Genomic DNA, 20361 nt, shown 5'->3' with positions numbered 1-20361 from the left:
TGTTGTAACTTTGGATGTTGCAGCAGCCTCTTGCTTTGATGCTTGACTGTTACTTACTTCTGTCTGGCTATTTTGAGCCGACAAAGCTGTTGCCATAGACAATTCCATGGGGATATATTGCATTTGATATGGCCGTATGTAACAAGGACCGATGCAACCCGGAAACGTGCCTTCTGCAAAAGTCTTGACTACTGCGTTGTGCACCGTGTTGCCCATGACTGTTGCACTCTTGACAAATGCTTGTGCCACAGCTTGAGACACCGCATCTATCATCTTGTTGTCACGTTGCGCTTCTGTCAATGGCTGGAAGGATGGAAGATTAAACTTCTTGATTACAACACCAGATCTGGTGACGCTATACGACTTGAGGCATTCATGTTTAAATCATTCCACGAGCTCAAGGTACTCCTTCTTTTGATCTTCTTTGAGCTTGTTTTCATCAACAGAGACGTAATTGTCTTCATTGACTTCAGATTTATTAGTAATATCCACCATATTAAAGCTTCTGGTCCCACTGAGCATGCCAAAAGATGTGTTGGCGCAAAAATCAACACATTGGAATCCGAGGGCAAGTGTTCGCCAAGCTCCGAAAAGTCAACCAATCGTGCCAGTCAATTTGACCTGTAATTGACAAGAGATAAAATAATATCAAATTCAAGGACGTATCGGCTGGGATTCCGAATATCTCTCACACAGACGTATCGGCAGGTTCAACCGATACAGAACACAACAAAATAATATTAAATGTAGGTGCATAGTAAACGAGCGCGTCGGCATGATCAGCCGATGCGGAAAACGACAAGATCAGCTTTGAATAGCCGATTGCACATGTATAACAAGATCTAAGCTACGAATGTGTAACTCAGATGATGCAAGCTTGAAATAGATCTAAACCGGCTTTTAAGATGACAAAGTGTTATTACAAGACCTAAAGCCGATCTAATATGCTTCTAAGTGGATAGATGTGATAATAGCCAAAAACATAGGAAAAACCCACAAATCTAGCCGATATCGATAAATTGTGAATAAATCTAGACGAGAAAACAGCGATGCGCCCTAAATCAAAGCCTAGATAAATTCGATAACTTTTGAATAGATTTCAACGAAGCCACAGTGATACGTCCAGTAGCTAAAGCTCAAATATACTCGGTAAAACGAAAACTCACCAGCAAATCAAGCCGCTCGAATGTGAGGCGTCCTTGATCAACTTTAAAGAACTCATCGAAAAGAAAAGAAGAAAGGCGAAGTCGCCAAAAAAGTGTAAAAGAATTGTAAAGTGATTGTTGTATTGGATGTGTATCAACTTTTTCCAGTCCCGTACAACTGATATTTATAGTGTACACTAACAAGTCCTAACCGATTACGGCAAACACATTACTTGACCTAAAAGAAAAGACTTTCTAAATATTATAAAGTTTTGTTTATTGGATGTGTATCAACCTCTTCCGGCCCCGTACAACTGCTATTTATAGCCTAAGCTAACAAGTCCTAGCCGATCACGGCAAATACATATATTGGCCAAAAGCAAAATATTTCCTAAATAAAACAAATCGAATCCACTCCGGGTCGGTGGAACCAAATCTGGAATATTTCCTAGTCCATCGACAGCAACATTATCGGTCGATCTCCATGCCGTACGTGCTGACGCATCTCCAAATCGGCAATTCTCTTTCTTCTTAATTGTTTATCTTGACACGTGTCAAAAAATAGTGTCAACACTTATATCCCACAGTTTGTTAGAGGTAGGCCATAGGTGGTGACAACCCTATTAGTCCTTCGTAATCCTCCACGTTCGCATAGAGCATAGAGTTGTTGGCCGGAGTCGACTGGCAGACCAATTGTAAGCCAGTGCCCGAAGTGAGTATTGTGCATGAGAGATCGGCCTTTAACTCAGCTATAATAGTGTCTTAGGGACTCTCTCTACCCTTCTATCTATCTTGGTGTATCCTTGGACTGACTAGAATAGAAGAGAGTGCACACACGTTCCCTGTGGATTCGATAACTCTTGGAATACTCTGAGGTGGAATACCTTGTGGTATCCTTGCGCTTGCAAATTTATTCGTGACGCTAAAATACTAAACAGGTGGCTTGATCAACCGGTTACTCGTCAAGGGTGATGACCTCGCTCTTGTGCGGCTGCTACGCGGAAAGTATATATGGCCGTTAGGACTGCCCGGCTCTACCCAGGGTTTTATTTCCCAACCGGAAACCGGTTACCGCCGCCCTCCGGTACCGGTTTACCGGACCGGTTAGGCCGGTAACCGGTGGAAACCGGTTGAATTCAAATCCAAATTCAAATAAATTCAAATTTTCCCGTGCAACCGGTTCCGACCGGTTTACCGGCCGGTTTGACCGGTTTACCGGCCGGTTTTACCGGTTTACCGGTCGGTTTGACCGGTTTGGAATTCAAACGCTCCCGTGCAACCGGTTTACCGGCCGGTTTTACCGGTTTACCGACCGGTTTGACCGGTTTACCGGCCGGTTTGACCGGTTTGATCGGTGGGCCTTCATGGGCCGGCCCATTTTTTTTCTTTTTCTTTTTTGATTTAACTTTAAATTCCCACAAACTATACTAAATGAATGAATTTTTGAGAAAATTTGACACCATTAAATTCATCACACCTCGAAGTATTTTTAGGAATTTTTTGGGAATTTTTCATTTTTTGAATTCAAATTTAAAATTTGAATTTTGGCCGGTTGGGTACCGGCCGGAACCGGAACCGGACCGTAACCGGTCAAACCGGACCGGTTCCCACCGGTTAGGTTAACCTTGGCTCTACCTGGCATGGACCAGGGCTGGCCCGAGCACGAATTGGTCGGGCCTGGCCCGACACAACTAGCTATCAGGCTGGGCCGTGCTGCCCATCATGTTGCGGCCTCGACCCAAGCATGAGCCCATGTTTGTGCCGGCCTGGCCCGAAAAGCATGCCAATTTCAGCATGCCACGCTAGCCCGGAGACGCCAGGACTATATATCGCGCGGGCTACAAATTTGTGATCCATCGCCTGAAGAATTCAATCAACGCCAGCGGCCAGGTGGGCTGACATGCGTCTGAGGCCCTGTTTGTTACCCCCTATCATAGCATAGCACACAATTCCCGAGAAAAAAATCTCACATGCATGGAGTACTAAACGAAGTTTATTTGCAAAACCTTTTCACGGATGGGTGTAACTTTTCACGACGAATCTAATGATAGTAATTAATCGATGATTGACTACAGTGATGCTATAGTACCATCGTCAAATCGTGCGGTTAAAGGTCTCATTAGGTTCGTCTCGTGAAGTAGAGTAAAGTTGTAGAGTTAGTTTTATAAATTGACTTTATTTAGTACCCTTAATTATTGGTCAAAATTTTTATACTACTTGTGCTAGCCACAACCAAACAGGGCCTGAGCCCCACGCAGGGGCGCGCAGCAAGCTGGGCGAGGGCCCATGCGCACGTGTGCGGCACTGCACCACTAGCATAGCTGGGGCCCATGCGGACGCATGCAGGACAGCGAGGGCACAGCAGGTGCAGCGCACGGCTCTCTCTCCTCAACATTGCTGTAAGTTATTTTTTTATTTTTTATTATTTTTCTTTCATATTTTTGTTAACTAACTTATTAACTGCTCTCTCCGTTAAAAAAAATGAAATTCTCAAGTTTTAAGGTGAAATTAGCAGAGATGTGAAATTACGCATGTACCCCTGCCTTTTTGTAGAAAAAAAAACAGAGACGTGAAATTACCGGCCACTGGATGCTTCGATCTATATCTGGATGGGAGGAATAGGAGCAGTGGTGCGAGTGCCTCTCGCCTCTCGCGATTCTTCTGTCATTTTTTTTTCTCGTGGGTGAGGCTGGACGTACGGATGGATAGAGCCTGCCAATTGTTTTTTATTTGAGGCCCCACCTAAAAGCTGATTTGTACTCAGGTTTCCAATTTTGGGACAAGATTTAAATGGTAGGATCATATTTTTTTTGAACAGAGGGAGTATGAATCTATATAAGTTGTAGAACGTGGACGTCCTATAGAGTTCTTTTATAATTTACTTTTTATATATTAACTTGTTTAATACCTGTATATATGCTTATAAAAATATTTTTTTAAATGTAGATAGATTGTTCTTAGTGTCTGTGTATAACTAATTTGTTCGTAACGCTACATTATTTGTTCTTTTTTAGATTAAATTATTCGCCGATGTTGATTCATTTGTTCGCGATATTTATTTTCCAGTAGTTATCCTATAAAATCAAATGTTCGGATTGTTACTATTTTTTGTTCATTGTACATTATTATTTGTTCGCGATGTTTAATTTTTTGTTCGTAAAAATAATTATTTGTTCGTGGTGTCAAAATATTTGTTCGCACTATTTTAAAATTAATTTTTTAGTGTTAATAAAATATTTTTTATAAATGTCGAGCAAACATAGGCAAGTGTGGTCTTATTTTACAGATCTTATCATAAGAAAGATAATGGTGTAATCTAAATTTAATTTGTCTGCTTGGTTTTATAGTTATAATTTTTTTTAGTTTTGAATTTGCATACACATGAATGATGTCAGCATTTTGTATATATCTACATGCATGGCAGATTCTTTTTCTACTTAGCTGACAACTTACGCACTGAAACAGTCAATAGAAGAATTAACTCGCGGAAAAAAAAGATACTAACAATTCAAGATAGAGCCCAACAAGCCGTTTGGATCTAAAGAAAATTAATGACATGCTTTTCAGGTGATGGTTGCCGCAACCATCATCTGAAGCGATGCACAGCTGCGCCCGCCCGGAGACCCCACGAATAATAAAAACCCATCTTTTATCCCAAATTTCACACTAAAGAGATTGAAATATTCGTAGTCACTCATAAACGAAAATATCAGGTTTACACTATCGACTATTTTTAATATATATTCACGTACACAGTTGCATCATCTTCACGTACACAGTTGCATACGTGTTTTTTTTCCTCAAACCACAGTGCAATGTTTTGTAGTCTAGACTATAGCGTGTGCAATGTTACTCTAAGGCCTTGTTTGGCTCCAGGACTTTTTTCAGAAGTCCCTATCATATCAAAAGGAATCTTACTATTTTATAGTATTAAATAAAATCTGTTTATAAATGTTTTTTGACAGCTGAGTGTTTTTTCGCGAGAAAAATCTAATGAGCCTAATTAATTCATAATTTGCTACAGTGATGCTACAGTAACCATTCGCTAATCATAGATTAAGGTACCTCATTAGATTCGTCTCGCAGTTTAGCCCCAGAGTTCTGCAGTTAGTTTTATAATTAATATTTATTTAATACTTCTAAATATTAAAAAGTCCTTAGGACTTTTTTAAAGTCCCTGTTTCTAAACACCCCCTAAGACTTTGATGGCATGTCCATTACTCGAAGCGTCACCTCACCTCGAAGTCACCATATTGATGGTGGAAACAAAACGTTAGCTCTCGATTCTCGCCCTCAGAATAAATGGGGATATTTGACGCGTCCCGTGAAGCTTTCAGACTTCAGTATAAAAAGCACAGAACTTCAGATCAGATTCAGTCAGCGCTCGGTTAAGTTGTCAGATCATCTGGTATATACTTTTCGTCATCTTTCTAGTTCAGTTTTAACTAATATAGTCTCTATGATTTCAACCCGCTTAACACTGAAGGACTGCAGGTCTGCAATGGCGTTTGGATCAACAAAACGCAAGCGCCCCGTTGATGACGATGCCGTTGAAGTAGTCAGGGAGGTCGCAAAAGACGCTGATGGCGCTGCCGGCGGCGATATGATGGCCGCAAGGAAGATGATGCCCAAAACGGTACTAAAAGTCTATCTTTGCTGAGGTCGATTAACTTCCTTAACAAACCGTAAGGAAAGAATGATAGTGGATCAAGACATTGGCAATGCAACCATTGCAAGCATTCACATAAAAGTAGCTCAACTATTTCATTGGTACTAAAAAATGGCACAAAGCCGCCAATTACTCGCTGTGATGTGCTGAGTAATAATCGCATCAAGTATCAATAATTGTACGATAAGGTACATATCCTTTACTCTAACCACCTTGAGTACTAGATATTTTATTTATTATATCTGAATTTTGATCAAACTTGCACATTTTAATAGTTCAACAATCAACAAAGCAAAAGAAAACGGAGATTCTTCTAAGTCCAACACAAGTGCCCCTAATAGGCCGTTGTAATAAGAAGCATTTGGCCTTATGGAACGAGATGTTGATTTGAGCATACTAGAGTGCATGGCCGCTAATGGCATTCCGTTCAATATATTCTGCAGTCTTTTCTTTACAAAAATGGTTAAAGCTATCAACAATGCACCAAAAGGATATAAAGCCCCTTCAAGTGAGAAGGCAAGAACAACTCTTTTGGATGCATGCAAAAGAGAAGTTCAGAACAATATATCAGGAGTAAGAGATATTTGATACGTTTTAATTTGTTAATTATTTTTTGGCTTTTTTTGCATTGCATTGCAATTTTGCAATATCAATAACTCCATTATATTTTAACTAAGTGGACGCAAGGCATCTCCAACATTTCTCAATGTGATTGCGTCAAATAGCATACTAGCTATGGCTCATGCTTCCTGTACGTAGAAGATTATTCTGGGGTCGAGAAAACTAGTGATGCAATTGCTCACTTTTTACTGAAAGCAATTGATGATATAGGAACTGCGAATGTTCTTCAGATAGTGACAGGCAATGCGTCTAATTGTAAAGCGCTGGCAAGGAAATTGAAAAAGTAAGTTCAAGCTTTAATGGCTACTGATTACTTTACCATGATTTGCTTAACCTACCATAGTAAGATACTCAAATTATCCATTCTCTGATAGGTGAGTATCTTAGTGATGTAGGATGAACAAATCAAGGTATAATCACTAGCAAGTAAAGCCCTAACTTACGTTTTCAATTTCCTTGCCAGCCGCTTTGCAATTAGATGCATTGTTGGTCACTATTTGAAGGACATTCGTAGGTCCTATATCATCAATCGCTTTCAGCAAAAACTGAACAATTTCACCAGTTTTCTCCACCCTCCGAATAATCTTCTGTGTACAAGCATGAGCCACTCCTAGTCTGGTATTTGACGCAATCACATTGAGAAGTGTCTATTTTTTATTATTAGTCCACCCATCAGAAACGTTGGAGACACCTTGGGTCAACCTAGTTAATAAAAAATAATGGAGTTATTGGTACTGCAAATTTGCAATGCAATAGAAAAGAAAAGCCAAGAAATAATTAACAAAACGTACCAAGTATCTCTCACTCCTGATAGACCGTTCTCAACTTTTCTCTTGCATGCATCCAGCTAGGGCTGGAAACGAGCCGAGCCGAGCCCGGCTCGGCTCAGCTCGGTGCGGCTCGGCACATGAGCGAGCCGAGCCAGGCTCGGCTCGGCCTTCGAACGAGCTGGCCGATGAGGCTCGGCTCGGCTCGTATGAGGCTCGCGAGACCATGACTCCGTGCCGATTGTAGGAGGTAAGGAATAAGGTAGGATTTGCCTTCTGGGCCGGCTTGAGCCATGTTGGGCCGAGCTCGCGAGCCGGCTCGCGAGCCTGACCGAGCTGGCTCGGCTCGGCTCAGAGTTTTTACGAGCCAGAGAAATAGGCTCGGCTCGGCTCGCATGAGGCTCGCGAGCTGGCTCGAGCCGAGCCGAGCCACCTCGAGCCCGAGCCGGCTCGCGAGCCTCGAGCTTTTTTTCCAGCCCTACATCCAGCAGAGTTGTTCTTACCTTGTTCTTACCTTCTCCCTTGAAGGGGCCTTATATCCTTTTGGTGCATTGTTGATAGCTGTAACCATTTTTGTAAAGAAAGGACTGCGGAATATATTGAACGGAATGCCATTAGCGGTCATGCACTCTAGTATGCTCAAATGAACAGAATCTCATTCCATGAGGCCAAATGATTCTTGCAACGACCTGTTAGGGGCACTTGTGTTGGACTTTGAAGAATATCCCTTTTCTTTGCTTTGTTGAACTATTCAAATGCCTAAGTTTGATCAAAATTAAGATAGAATAAATGGCATATCTAGTACTCGAGGTGGTTAGAGTAAAGGATAAGTACCTTATTGTACAATTCTTGATAATTGACGCGCTTATTACACCGCACATCACAGCGAGCAATTGGCGACTTCGTGCTATTTTGAATACCAAAGATAGAGTCTCTTGGAGTTGCTCTAAGGGATATGGTAAGACCTGCCTCTGATGGGATCTCTAGGGAGGACATGCGTGTGCTTAAGCCTTTAAGATATTCTCCTTTGCTAAGAACAATAGTTTGTCAGTTCACAAAACCTTGTCCACCCCTTCCATTGAGAAGCTTCTTCACTTGCCCCTGTCGTCAGAAGCTTACTTACAACTGCTGGTTTTATGTGATAAGCTGGGTGATCTCAATCTTGGCATGATCATGCTGGACTTATATCTGGGCCTCACCATTTTTTTTGGTCCTCAAAAGCTTATAGACAATGCATTGGACGGATATGCTACTGTACTCCCATCCTTCAATTGGCTCTGGAAAAATTCCTGTCAACACAAACATAAAGTCTTCTTTTATCTGCCATTGAAAGATCAACTCAGCACTAGAGAGCTACTGCATAGAAAAGGCATGGTGCTCCAATCCTACAGATGTGTCTTATGCAATCACAACACTGAAGAATCCCTTCATCATCTGTTTTTGGGCTGCCCTCCATAGTAGCATTCTGGCAGTCGATTAGCCTTTTCATTCCACATAGTTCTAACCCCCTGGAGGTGGTCACATCTTTCCGAAGGCAACTGAATGCGCCTTTCTTCAAGGAAATCGTAATTTTAGGATGTTGGGTATCTGGATGGCGCATAGTGATCTAATCATCAAGAATCTGCAGCCCTCTCTATCAGCTTTTTAGTTTACCTCCAGAAAAAAAATTGCCTTGTCTCAGCTATGAGCAAAGAGTTCTCCTGTAGATTTGATGGAAGAATGGATAGACAACCTTTTATAATTATTTTGATCTTTGTTATTTTCTTTGTTTTGTGAGACTTTTCTGCATATGTGAGCCTTTCCTATTATTTATTACATAACCATTAGGGGAGCGCCCCGCCCCACCTGTCTCCTAAAAAACAAAAAGAGCCAAACTGTAACACCTTGAATTAATTCACACTGTTACGGTATTATGCACATAAGGAGGAGCGGGGATATGCAACACCTTTCTCTCTACATAAACAATAGTACTAATAAGTTGATAAAAATATCTACGTATGTTAAGAAAACGCGCAGCCACAGCATGTACACCAACAAAAGAAGCCCCGGAGGCCTAGCAGTCGTCCGGGCTCGGGGCGACGGGAGGCCCGAGCTGATTCCGGAAGGTAGAATCAACACCAAGGGGACCTGGGGAAGGCGCGGAGCGGCATTGACTGCACTGACATTAACAATCTCGCACTGGGACGAAGTTCCCGTGCAATCACTGCACGTGCAGTGACTGCCGCTGACGTGTGGGCCCATGTACCGCGGGGCCCACGTGTCAATGGCAGTCACTGCACGTGCACGGGAACCTCACGCCTCGCACTGACATTTAAGGCACCGAGAAGTGCAGTGCTAATTACCGGTGATCGAAACACCGACGTAATCCTTAAAAAGTTCTATGGTTTTCCAATGTTTGCACACAAAGTGCATTTAATGTAATCTTGTTTGGATAATAACGAAAATGTTACCCAAAACAAGTGAAAAATCAACTGATGTCACCATCACGTTCTCCCAACCCCTAGTCATGTGTTTGTAAAAAGATGCATTGTCCGGAGCCTAATAAAGCACCATGACGACCGGTGAGAGCAAATTTTTCTTAATAAATCTTCTAGTGTAGTTAGATAAAAAAAAACTGGAGTTATGGCGTCAATTTAAGCCAAAGGTTCCAAGTTTAAGTCCTCTTCTATATATGCAAATTGAGCACCTACTTTTGGTTTATTAAGCACAGGCAACCAAAAATTTTATTTTGTGTGTGAAAGTAGTGTAAAAGATCCTCAAATAAAATCGCTATGAATTTTCCAGGATTCATATATATGTTAGGTTACATTTATTTCAATATTTGCAAAAAATAATAAGAATTTTGTAGCCAATGATACTCTTTTAAAAGGTTTAGGATATTTTCTATAAACGACAAGGGGAAAAAATAATGCAACAGATTCCTTCGCTATCAAGCCGTCCTGCTATCTGAAACGATAGGTGCAAAATTCGTGCCTAGCATCGAATAAAATGGGGAAAAAATAGAAAAGTGGCATGATGAACATCAAATAAACTGAGAAAATGAAAGGAGACAGTCCACATGTTAAGAAAGAGGCGGGCACACCAACCAACCAACCAACCAACCCACAGGAAAGGAAGCACGGCGAAAACAAGAAGCGCGCGCCGCACCGGCGGGCGGCGGCGGTGGGCGGGCACCGTGACCGCGGCGCAGTCGAGAGTGGAACTGTGGAAGTGGGCTCACAGTAGCGGGTCACTCTCGCTGCCGACAGGGGAAACCAACAGCGAGTGTCTCGCCAAACCGCCGGCGCCGCGGCCTTTGCTGCCCCCCCCCCCCCCCCCCCCCCCCCCCCTGTTCCTCTCGCTCTTATCCCCACCCACCCGCCTCGCTCGCTCTACAAGAAAGCGACCACCACCGCGCTGCACCACCACCAAGAGTCAACTGGCGAGTGATTGAGTGCCGACGGGAAGCTTCGATCCCTGAGCAGAGTTCAAGCAGGAGGAGGAGGAGGAGGAGATGAACGTCGACTTCGGCGCGCCCAAGGAGCTCGCGGGGGGCCTGCAGCAGCGCAGGGCCCTCTACCAGCCCCGCCTCCCGCCGTGCCTCCAGGTGATTTCCGTCGAACCCTGATGCTGATGCCCATCTCGCCCCGTCTCTGCTTCTCCCCTGTCCACGGATTGAATAGAGCGAGGGTTGATTACGACCGGCCGCATTCGGCAGCTGCCGTGATCTGATCGCCATCCGATCGGCCGCGGCCGGTCCTGAATTTATCCTGGAAAAAAAGTTTGGGGTTTATGGGGGGGTTTTCTTGGTTTCTGCATCCATGGCCGGAGACTGAGAATCGGTTCTGACCGGACCGGACTGTATCAATCCCTTCTCCCCCCAGGGCCCGACGGTGCGGGCGGAGTACGGCGACGCGACCACCACCATCGACCCCAGCTGCGCCAACGTCGTCGCGCAGGCCTTCCCGAACACCTTCGGTCAGCCGCTCGTCAGCTTCGTCGCGCCGGCCGACGCCGCCGCCGCCGCGGCGGAGGAGCGGCCCTCGATCAGGTAGGCCTCAGGGCGCCCGATTTGATCGTGCATGTGAGTGTGTGACGAGATCGCTCGAGGCTTTGCCTGAATTTACTTCGTGTGCAGGGTGGGCGTGGTGTTCTCCGGGAGGCAGTCGCCGGGTGGGCACAACGTCGTGTGGGGCCTGCATGACGCTCTCAAAGCCTACAATCCTCAGAGCGTGCTCTACGGATTTGTTGGTAACCAAAAACACCCAGTTCCTTAAAATGCTCGATTCAGGCTGAATTGGCCATATTCAGGCTACACTTTTTTGCTACTTGTACAAGTAACTACTTTTTCCTTCAGAGCCCTTTCTGAGATTTTTGTGCTTCTTAAAGGTGGCACTGAGGGGTTGTTTGCAAACAAGGCATTGGAGATCACTGACGATGTTCTTACTTCCTACAAGAACCAGGGTTGGTACACTTGCTGTCCCCTGATTCTGTGTATGTGTCTGTCATTATCAATTCTGACACATGGTCTGTTTCCTTCTGTGAAGGTGGTTTCGATTTGCTCGGCAGGAGTATCGATCAGATCCGCACAACTAAGCAAGTGAACTCTGCAATGGCAACATGCCGCAGTCTGAACTTGGATGGGCTGGTCATCATTGGAGGTACGAATTAAAAGAAGCTCATTAAATTCCTCACCAAGAGTGGTGATTGTTCATTTCCGAAACCTACGGACATTTGAGCATGTTGTTTGTCGTGGGCTTTTGGGGTACCCTCAGCCGGGTGGCGGAACGCACCCGCCTATTCCCCGAGGGGGAGTGCTCGGGAAAGTGCTAAGCTATTAGGCTGATCTAGCTCAGGGGCAAGAACGCAAGAACACATAGATTTAGAGTGGTTCGGGCCGCCGGGGCGTAATACCCTACATCCACTGTGTGGTGTACTTAGTATGAATGAGTCTATCCTCTGCCCAGCCCGGCTTGAGTCATTCTCTAACGGGCGTCCCCCTTTTATAGTGCAAGGAGGACGCGTACACAGGTGTTGGACCCCGACAGATGGGCCCAACAAGGATGCATATATTACTATCAAAAAGACACTAATGGTGTTACAGTGGTCGAGAATCTCTTCCCGGATACGCTTCATTGCACTGTAGACTCTGACCAAAGGGAGTCTTCTCTTGTCCCATCGGCGAGGCGTCCGTTGAGGCAGTGTAGGTTGCGGCGTAGACTGTTGGGTCTACTGCGTAGGCGTTATGATACTCCGTTGCCGAGCTGTCGTGTCTAACTGGCGTAACAGACTAACGCGCGTGGCGTGGGCGGCGCCAACGACTGCTCTGCGCGCCTTGGTAACACGCGACCAATAGTGCAACCTGGCAAAAGCCGCCTCGGGCTCTGCTGTGGCAGAGCGCTCTTCCGCCTACTGCATTGAATGCGGTAGGTAGTCGAGTCTTCCAGTGGAAGCCACGCGACCCGCGCGTGTGTCCGTACCTATGGATACGTGGCGGCTCCGGACCAGCCCTCGGCAGGGTATCGGTTCCTCCCTGCCGAGGGGTCCGGATAGTATACGGGGGTCCGGGACCGGGCGGGGGTACGGTACTCCCTGGGAGGTCCGGGGCCCCCAGCTGTTTTGGCTGAGGGCTACCTCCTCCGGGACACGTGGCGTCACCGGACCCTCCCCAAGCGGGGAGCGGGTCCGGGGCCGTTTGCCGGGAGAGTAGGGATCCGGACTATAGGGGTCCGGTTGCTCGGCCGTCAGGGCGTAGTTAAGGATAACTACGTGACTTGCCTAGACACAGCAAGAGGGGGTACCCCAGTCCTGGGGTACCGACACTGTTACTGGTCATCAGTCTAGTGTGCGCAATCCATTCTGCGTATTGTAGCTCTGTTATGCTGTAACTTGTTGTCAAAAGTCAAAAAAACATATATTTTCTCATAGTACAAGTAAACATTTAATTCTTTCTACATTGCGCTTCCTTGGTCTCTAGGTGTGACCTCCAATTCAGATGCTGCACAGCTTTCAGAGATCCTTATCCAAAATAACTGTAAGACCAAGGTACAGTCATGTACTAGTCTAAATTGCAATTTTAAATGCTCAAATTCTTAAGTAAATCAGAAATTTAAGAAGGCAAAGCCTCCATTAAACAGGTTGTTGGTGTGCCGGTTTCATTGAATGGTGATCTCAAGAACCAGTTTGTTGAAACAACCGTTGGATTTGATACAGTTTGCAAGGTATAGAAAAAGACATATCCTAGTTGAGATTTTGCATAATATGTCAACCCTGAGAGTGTCAGTATGTAGCCAATATCATTTTGTATGATTGCTTTTCAGGTAAATTCACAGCTTGTAAGCAATGTTTGCCTCGATGCAATCTCAGCTGGAAAGGTTATTATTCTGTCATCCATTTTCTTTAGTGACTGAGCAGCCTGCAATCGTTATTACCAATAAGAACTACTGGCTGATGTGTTTTCTTCCTATCAGTACTATTATTTCGTTCGTCTGATGGGACGAAAAGCATCCCATGTTGCCTTCGAATGTGCACTTCAGTCACACCCAAACATGGTATGATTCGGTCAAATTCATCTCTATTACTTTACTGTAAGAAGTGAAGAAAGAGCATCAGCATCCTTTTGTTCAATTACTCATGGCAGCTCATCTTAGGAGAGGAGGTGGCATTGTCAAAACTCACTCTGATGGAGATTATAAACAAGATATGTGATGGAGTGCAGGCAAGAGCAGAATTAGGTTTGTACATCTTCTTTAGTTGATCAGTTGTGTAGATATTTTAGTCAACCAAGGTATTATGATACTGTGATAAATCATAAATTGAAATAGTGGTTATCCTTCTTCAGGGAAATACCATGGTGTTCTAGTTATTCCAGAAGGACTAATAGAAAGCATTCCAGAAATGTATGCTCTTATTCAGGTATATGGGGTCTACCTTCAGGAAAATAAGCGATAATATATAACATTGCTTCGGCTCCATCTTATTGTTTTTTGTTCAAATATTCCAGGAAATCAATATCCTTCACAACAATAATGTTCCTGTGGCTGAGATGTCATCGCAATTGTCTCCATGGGCAGCTGCCCTGTTCCAGTTCCTGCCACCCTTCATCAGAAGAGAGGTCTTGCATTGCTAGCAAAGTTAGATTTTGTTTAATGACATTAAGATAAACTAAGGACTAACTATTTGTAACATTTCACTCAGCTGCTCCTTCACCAAGAATCAGATAACTCCGCACAGTTGTCCCAGGTTTGTGATACTGAATACTCCATTAACTATTCATTGAAACTTATTCAATCAAATTATTAGTGTCATAATGTCCTTTTGTTTTCAGATTGACACAGAGCAACTATTAGCTCACTTAGTGGAAACAGAGATGATAAAGAGAACAGTAAGTTCCATTGCTACCACTGTTCTATGTTTTTCATCTCTGAATCTGTCCATACTGATTGGGGACGTTTGATTTTTCAGAAAGAAGGAAGATACAAGGGACGGAAGTTCAGTTCGGTCTGTCATTTCTTCGGATATCAGGCTCGAGGATCTATACCATCAAATTTTGACTGCGACTATGCTTATGTGAGTACTATATCTCTGTATTTTAGAAAATTGAATGTCCTGATCGGCTGATCCTTATGGTAATATCCTTATAACATTGAACAATTTAGGCTCTTGGACGTATCTCCCTGCATATGATTGCAGCTGGACTGACTGGGTACATGGCAACTGTGGCTAATCTAAAGGACCCTGTAGACAAATGGAGATGTGCTGCTGCTCCTTTAACTGTAAGATTGGCACTGATGATGCATTTACATCCTATGCTGAAAGATTAACTTCATGCTCGTTAGTCGTTACTGACCTAGTAACACAATTTGTGTAACTACCAGGCGATGATGAGCGTCAAGAGGCATTTACGTGGCCCTGGAGCAATCCCTATAGGAAGGCCTTCCATCCATCCTTCTCCAATTGACCTGAAAGGGAAGGCTTATGAGTAAGTCCGCACTGGTCAGAACTCAGAACTGAATACCCATTCCTGCTCTTGCGGTTACTATGGTGAACTGTAGTGCCTGGTTAGAAGTGGTCTTGTTGTGTTCAGGTCCCTGGTTTTGTTTTTTTGCATGTCATTGTTCTCATAACACTCACATCCCCCACTCTAGTCCAAGTTGAGGTGATAGTTCTTGTAATTGGACTATTTTTCCTCTCTTGATGTAAAGATACGCAGCTCTCCTGCATGTTCAAGAAAAAAAAACTATGGTGAACTGATTTACTATTATATTTCTTGCATAATTCAGGTTGCTGCGAGAGAAGGCTTCAAGCTTCCTCCTGGATGACTTCTACCGGACCCCTGGAGGCATTCAGTTCGAAGGGCCTGGTTCAGATGCAAAACCCATCACACTTACCATTGAGAACCAGGATTACATGGGTGATATTGAGATACTGAAAGAGTGTCTCAGCAAGGTTGAGACCTCAAAACCCTTTCGTCTGCCTTGAGTTTCAGATAAAAACCTTTCTAGTTAACGAGCAGGTTTCTAACATTGATATGTCCACTGATGTGTTCCCAGGTGAGGGCCATGGTGAAGCCGGGGTGCTCCCGGGAGATCCTCAAGGCGGCAATTAGTTCCATGTTGTCGTTGACGGACGTGCTGACAGTGATGTCCCACCCCCTCAACGCTGAGCTGCCTCTCTACCATTTCAAGTGAGCGTGGGTGTCAGCCTGCCTGCGTCTGGGTTGTTGTAGAGTGATTCCAGTTTGTAACAGCAGCAAATTCTGGTTCTTGAGCTGCCGGTATTCGGTAGGTTTTTTGTTCTGTTTTCCTTTTCTGAGTGAGAAGCACTGGGGTTCATGCCAATAGCCCAATAAACACTGGAACAGCACTTGATACGACACTGTAGTTACTGCTGGATTGGAAAGATGCAGCTTTCAGATTTATCGGTTCGAGTGACTTCTAGAGATAGCCAGTAGCTATCTCAGGAAAAGGAAAAAAAATAGTAAGAGCCCCATGGTCGTTGAATATATCGAGTTGAAAGGCGATTAGAGATTCTAGAACTGTTAGTCTCCTCATATAGAACTTTTGCTATAAGTTGATTTTATACTGTCCAATTTGTACATGTTTCAGTGAAGTCCAAGCAGAGTTAGAGAACAAAACAAACCTAATAACATTCGAAGGAAAAACAGACTCTTTTCCTTTGAGACGCGGGAATTTATCTCGTTTCCAGTACGAATGAACTAAATTTATTCTTTTTTTTCACAAAGAAAGGTAAACCATTCCCCGTAAAATTTCAATGGAATTAATTACATTCCAAGGTCCGAAATAGCAGGCTATAGCGCTAAATTACATTCTCAACATGTTCTTATATTGCCCTTACTCGAGAAAATCTCATGAGTTCGGACGGTGGCTTCTTTCTATATCGCTCTGTTCGCCGGTGACAGATGCTGATTTGCTGTGAGAGAAGAATATTACTGACTGATAACTAGTGCTGATTTGGTGTGAAAGAAAAATACTGTTGTTGGTTGCCAGCAGAACAGAGTAATTGTTTGGCTGGCTGGCTCCAACCAGCGCTGGTTGCGGCTTGAGCGGCTCGCCGGACCAGTAGATCCGACCAGCCCAGCTTCCAGCCCAGCCGAAACACGGCATCCGAACAGGAGGTAATTGAGTAATTGACAAGGTAACAAGGGAAATTGTCGAGGCTACGGAGTGCCATATGGGAAATTGAGTAATTGACAAGGCGACAAGGGAAGTGGGTAACGCTCAAAAAAGGACAGGGGAAGTGGGTATTCAGAACATGTCCAGACGGATCATCATGCATGGTGAATAGCTCAGCTCAGATCAATGGCAGCAAAGCATGATAATTAAACTAATAATTACACAACATCAAAGAGGTATCCCAAATCCAGGCATGCAATTTCGATCCCAACATATGCAGAACATGTGCGGCTACAACATTATATCCTAGAATATTAAAGATGACAAAAGAACAATGAGAAAAAAAACAAAGAAACAGTGCCTTGAATGGCAGTTCGTTTATTGTTTCCATGGTCTCCAAGACATGGTCAGCAGATCAAGCAACTGGGTGCTGATGATTGTCGATGACCCTCGGGTGGATGTTGCACATCTACCTGCAGCACAGTGCAGACACTAGTTTTATGAACAGGCAGGCTTGCACATACAAGCAAAGATGTTGCATTTGCCTATTTGGTTTACTAAGGTTCCATGTTTTTGCAGGGGAGGCTTTACTGAGAGCACTGTGGTTGGGAAGGGTAACTTACTTCATATAACTGTTCCGCTTGGGAGCAAAGCATCCTTGATCACAGTAACGATTCCACCTTTGATGAAGTACCCATCTGTCTCCCTTGCAGCTTCTTGAACATTGTCAACATTGATTATCTACAAAATGAAGTAATGCAATGTGAATCACAAGTTCAGAACTATTCAGATGATCAGACACTTTGCTCACAAGTTAAGAACAATCAAATGCAACAAAGGTCTGTCAAACGATGGTGATAACAGACTCTGTTTTCAAGGCGTCGTCTAGGCGACAAGGCGGTGGCGGCTCGCCTTGCTTAAGGTCTCGCCTTAGCCCGCCTGAGGAATGTGAGTACTCTATTCTGGCTGTGATGAGTGAATTGTCAACCGTGCGGAGTGATCGTGCGCTTGGTCTTTGGATTGCAGGTACACGGGCGTCGAGTGTCGACGGGGAGCTGCCGTGGAGGTGCTGTGGCCGATGGATCGTGCGGTGGACGGCGGTGAAGGGCAGCCGGGACCGGAGCTCGGACCGGGCGGCAGTTGTGGCGTCCACTCCTGGATCGTTGGCACAAGCGGCGACGGAAGGCGGGTTTCTTGGTTTGGGCCACAAAACCAAGGAGGCGGACGGCGGTTGAAGACGCCAAGTCATGGAGGCACGGGCGTCGGTCTCGGGACTGACGGAGGCGACGGGCGTCGACGGCGTCTAGGGCCTCGCTGCGGGCGAGGAGGTGACGGGCGTAGGGCGGCGTCTAGGGCCGTCAGAAGGCCGAGACAGGAACGGCGTCTAGGGCCACGGCGTGGAGGCGGGAATCTTCCCGCGCGTGAGGTTTTGGCGGTTTTCTCAAAACCGGCCACCTACCCGGGTTTCGCGGACCCTCCAAAACCGCGGACCTGATCTTCATCAAGATGGCGGCATCGCGGAGAAGACTTCGTTTCGAAGAAAGAACCTCGGCCGTCGGATGAGATCGTGTACAGGGGGTGCTGCAGGCCAACCGGTCTGACCGGTCCCTGGCACCGGTCTGACCGGTCCCTGGCACCGGTCTGACCGGTCTAACCAACCGGTCTGACCGGTCCCGCGGGTATAAATACGCTTTCACTTGTATTAGGTTATAGCGGCTTTTGTAATCAGTTCGTGAACTCTTCTGTTCTCCAGGCCGCCGCCCCTGTGTCTCCCTCCCTCTGTTATTCTCTTTAGAGTAGAATTTGATTATGGTTTTGTGAGACTTTGTATTGGATTTGATTGGGAAAGGAGGCCCCATCCTCCTTGTGCCCTCTGGGCTTTTGAATCGATCCAATCTCGTCGTTTTTGTGCTCGTTTGTGATGGATTTTGGTTTCATTTTTGGTGCACACAATTGCGACGGTTCCATGAGCTCTTTGTAGTGGTTCCTCTGCTTCTAGCCTCATGCCAAACCTTCTGGAATCGCTAGCTCTTCAGAATTGGAGTTCTTGAGTTTTTGAGAAAACCCCAATCCTTCTTGATCTCTCCTCGAATTCTCAAGTTTTGTTGATCTTTAGGACGAGATCTCTTAGGGATATGTTCACGGGGTAGGGCGAAGCTATCCACCAATTTTCATCGATTTTCGTGGTCGTTTGCTTGAGATTCATCGTTTGAATCCAAGTTTTCGGGGGTTTTCTGGGTGCCACCGGTCAGACCGGTAGGCAAGACCGGTCAGACCGGTCTGCTAGTTTTTGAACAACCGCGACCGGTCAGACCGGTCCAATGCACCGGTCAGACCGGTCCTGGCAGATCAGTTCTGCGGTTTCTCTCGATTCGCTTCCGATTTGCTTCGTGGCTTCGCTCGCACGTTCGAGGCCTTTTGTGTTGGTTTAGCTTTTCCATAGCTACTCCAAACTTTGGTCAGAACGTTTGAGGGCTTGGGTGATTTTTGGGATATAGGCCGACGGATCGATTTCGGAAGAAATTTTGATCGGCTCCCATTCACCCCCCTTTGGTCGCCGGCTTCGGTCCCTCAATTGGTAATTGAGCTCGGTTGAGGATTTCAGTACCTTAACCGGTTCGAAAACCACTCGGCGACTATGGCGAGTCTTGGTAAGATCCCGGTGTTTTTCGGCGAGGATTATGCCTACTGGAAGGTTCGCATGAGAGCCTTCTTGCAAAGCATGGGAGCCGATGTCTGGGTAATTACCACGAACCAGCTTTACGAGGTGCTTGCTGTTCGGACCACACCTCTCCAGGTGACCCAGCACGAGGCTAACGCCAAGGCCGTCAATGCCTTGTTCTCTGGCGTTTCTCGTGCGGAGTTCTCACGTGTCCAGGGTTTTCAGGAAGCCCACAAAATTTGGACGTGCCTTGAGAACTACCACGAGGGTACACCTCAGGTGAAAGCCAGACTGTTCGAAACTCACCGGCGTGAATACAAGAACTTCGCACAGGAGCTGGGTGAGAGCATTGACTTAATGTTCAGTCGTTTTCAATCGATTATGAACAAAGTCAATGCGAACAGATCTGCTGGTGCCCTTGAGTACACAGAGCACGAGAAGGCTCTCAAGTTGCTCTACGCACTTGACCACTCTGTGTGGGATCTCAAGGTGAACACGATCATTGAGTCTGCAGGCTATGAGACTCTGACCGTGAACGAGCTTTTCAGCAAGCTCAAGGCCACGGAGGTGGATAACCAGACACGAGCCAAGCTCAATGGTGCCCCCTCCTTCCAAGAGCATCGCTCTTGTGACTGGCCCAGGTGGAACGAGCTCTAACGCTAACTCTGCTCTTGGCTTTTCTCTTGCCTCTTTGCCTTCTGTTTCAGATGAGCAGCTGGAGACGCTGGACGACGACGACTTGTGCCTCCTCATCAGCAAGTTCCAGCGCGTCTACCACAACAGGCAGAGGAAGAAGAACCCTGGGTGCTACAACTGCGGCGATCTGAACCACTTCATCGCCGATTGCCCCAAGAAGTCCGGTGGTGGCCAGAATAACTCCTTC

At 45.4% G+C, this 20361-nt stretch overlaps 1 protein-coding gene and 1 long non-coding RNA gene across 2 annotated transcripts; one reads left to right on the top strand and one right to left on the bottom strand.

The window, feature by feature from the left end:
- The first annotated feature begins 10540 nt into the window (after positions 1–10540).
- Positions 10541–16183, top strand: LOC120712118 (pyrophosphate--fructose 6-phosphate 1-phosphotransferase subunit alpha-like). The gene is made up of 19 exons (XM_039997843.1): positions 10541–10788; positions 11066–11232; positions 11320–11432; positions 11571–11645; positions 11729–11842; positions 13159–13226; positions 13319–13402; positions 13502–13555; positions 13652–13732; positions 13822–13915; positions 14023–14096; positions 14185–14295; positions 14379–14423; positions 14509–14565; positions 14646–14750; positions 14840–14956; positions 15059–15162; positions 15464–15629; positions 15734–16183. The coding sequence occupies exons 1-19, from the start codon at positions 10696–10698 to the stop codon at positions 15869–15871; spliced, it is 1860 nt and encodes a 619-aa protein (XP_039853777.1). The 5' UTR covers positions 10541–10695; the 3' UTR covers positions 15872–16183.
- An 820-nt stretch (positions 16184–17003) lies between these two features.
- Positions 17004–17570, bottom strand: LOC120712121. Its single transcript, XR_005690696.1, has 2 exons — positions 17440–17570; positions 17004–17289 (listed from the first exon to the last, which is right to left on the bottom strand). It is a non-coding gene; the product is annotated as an uncharacterized LOC120712121 (long non-coding RNA).
- Positions 17571–20361: the final 2791 nt, after the last annotated feature.

This window comes from Panicum virgatum, chromosome 6K, assembly GCF_016808335.1.
Source record: "Panicum virgatum strain AP13 chromosome 6K, P.virgatum_v5, whole genome shotgun sequence".
In the NCBI taxonomy this organism is placed as follows: Eukaryota; Viridiplantae; Streptophyta; class Magnoliopsida; order Poales; family Poaceae; genus Panicum; species Panicum virgatum.
Note: the sequence above shows the minus strand (reverse complement) of the source record. Positions and strands in the feature narration are given on the sequence as shown.

Bases quoted from the DNA above. Each gene is read 5' to 3' on its own strand.
- LOC120712118 (XM_039997843.1), top strand. From the start codon at position 10,696: ATGAACGTCGACTTCGGCGCGCCCAAGGAGCTCGCGGGGGGCCTGCAG. The intron at 11,233-11,319 runs GTAGGCCTCAGG...CTTCGTGTGCAG, and splicing joins GAGGAGCGGCCCTCGATCAG to GGTGGGCGTGGTGTTCTCCG. The intron at 13,556-13,651 runs GTTATTATTCTG...TCTTCCTATCAG, and splicing joins ATGCAATCTCAGCTGGAAAG to TACTATTATTTCGTTCGTCT.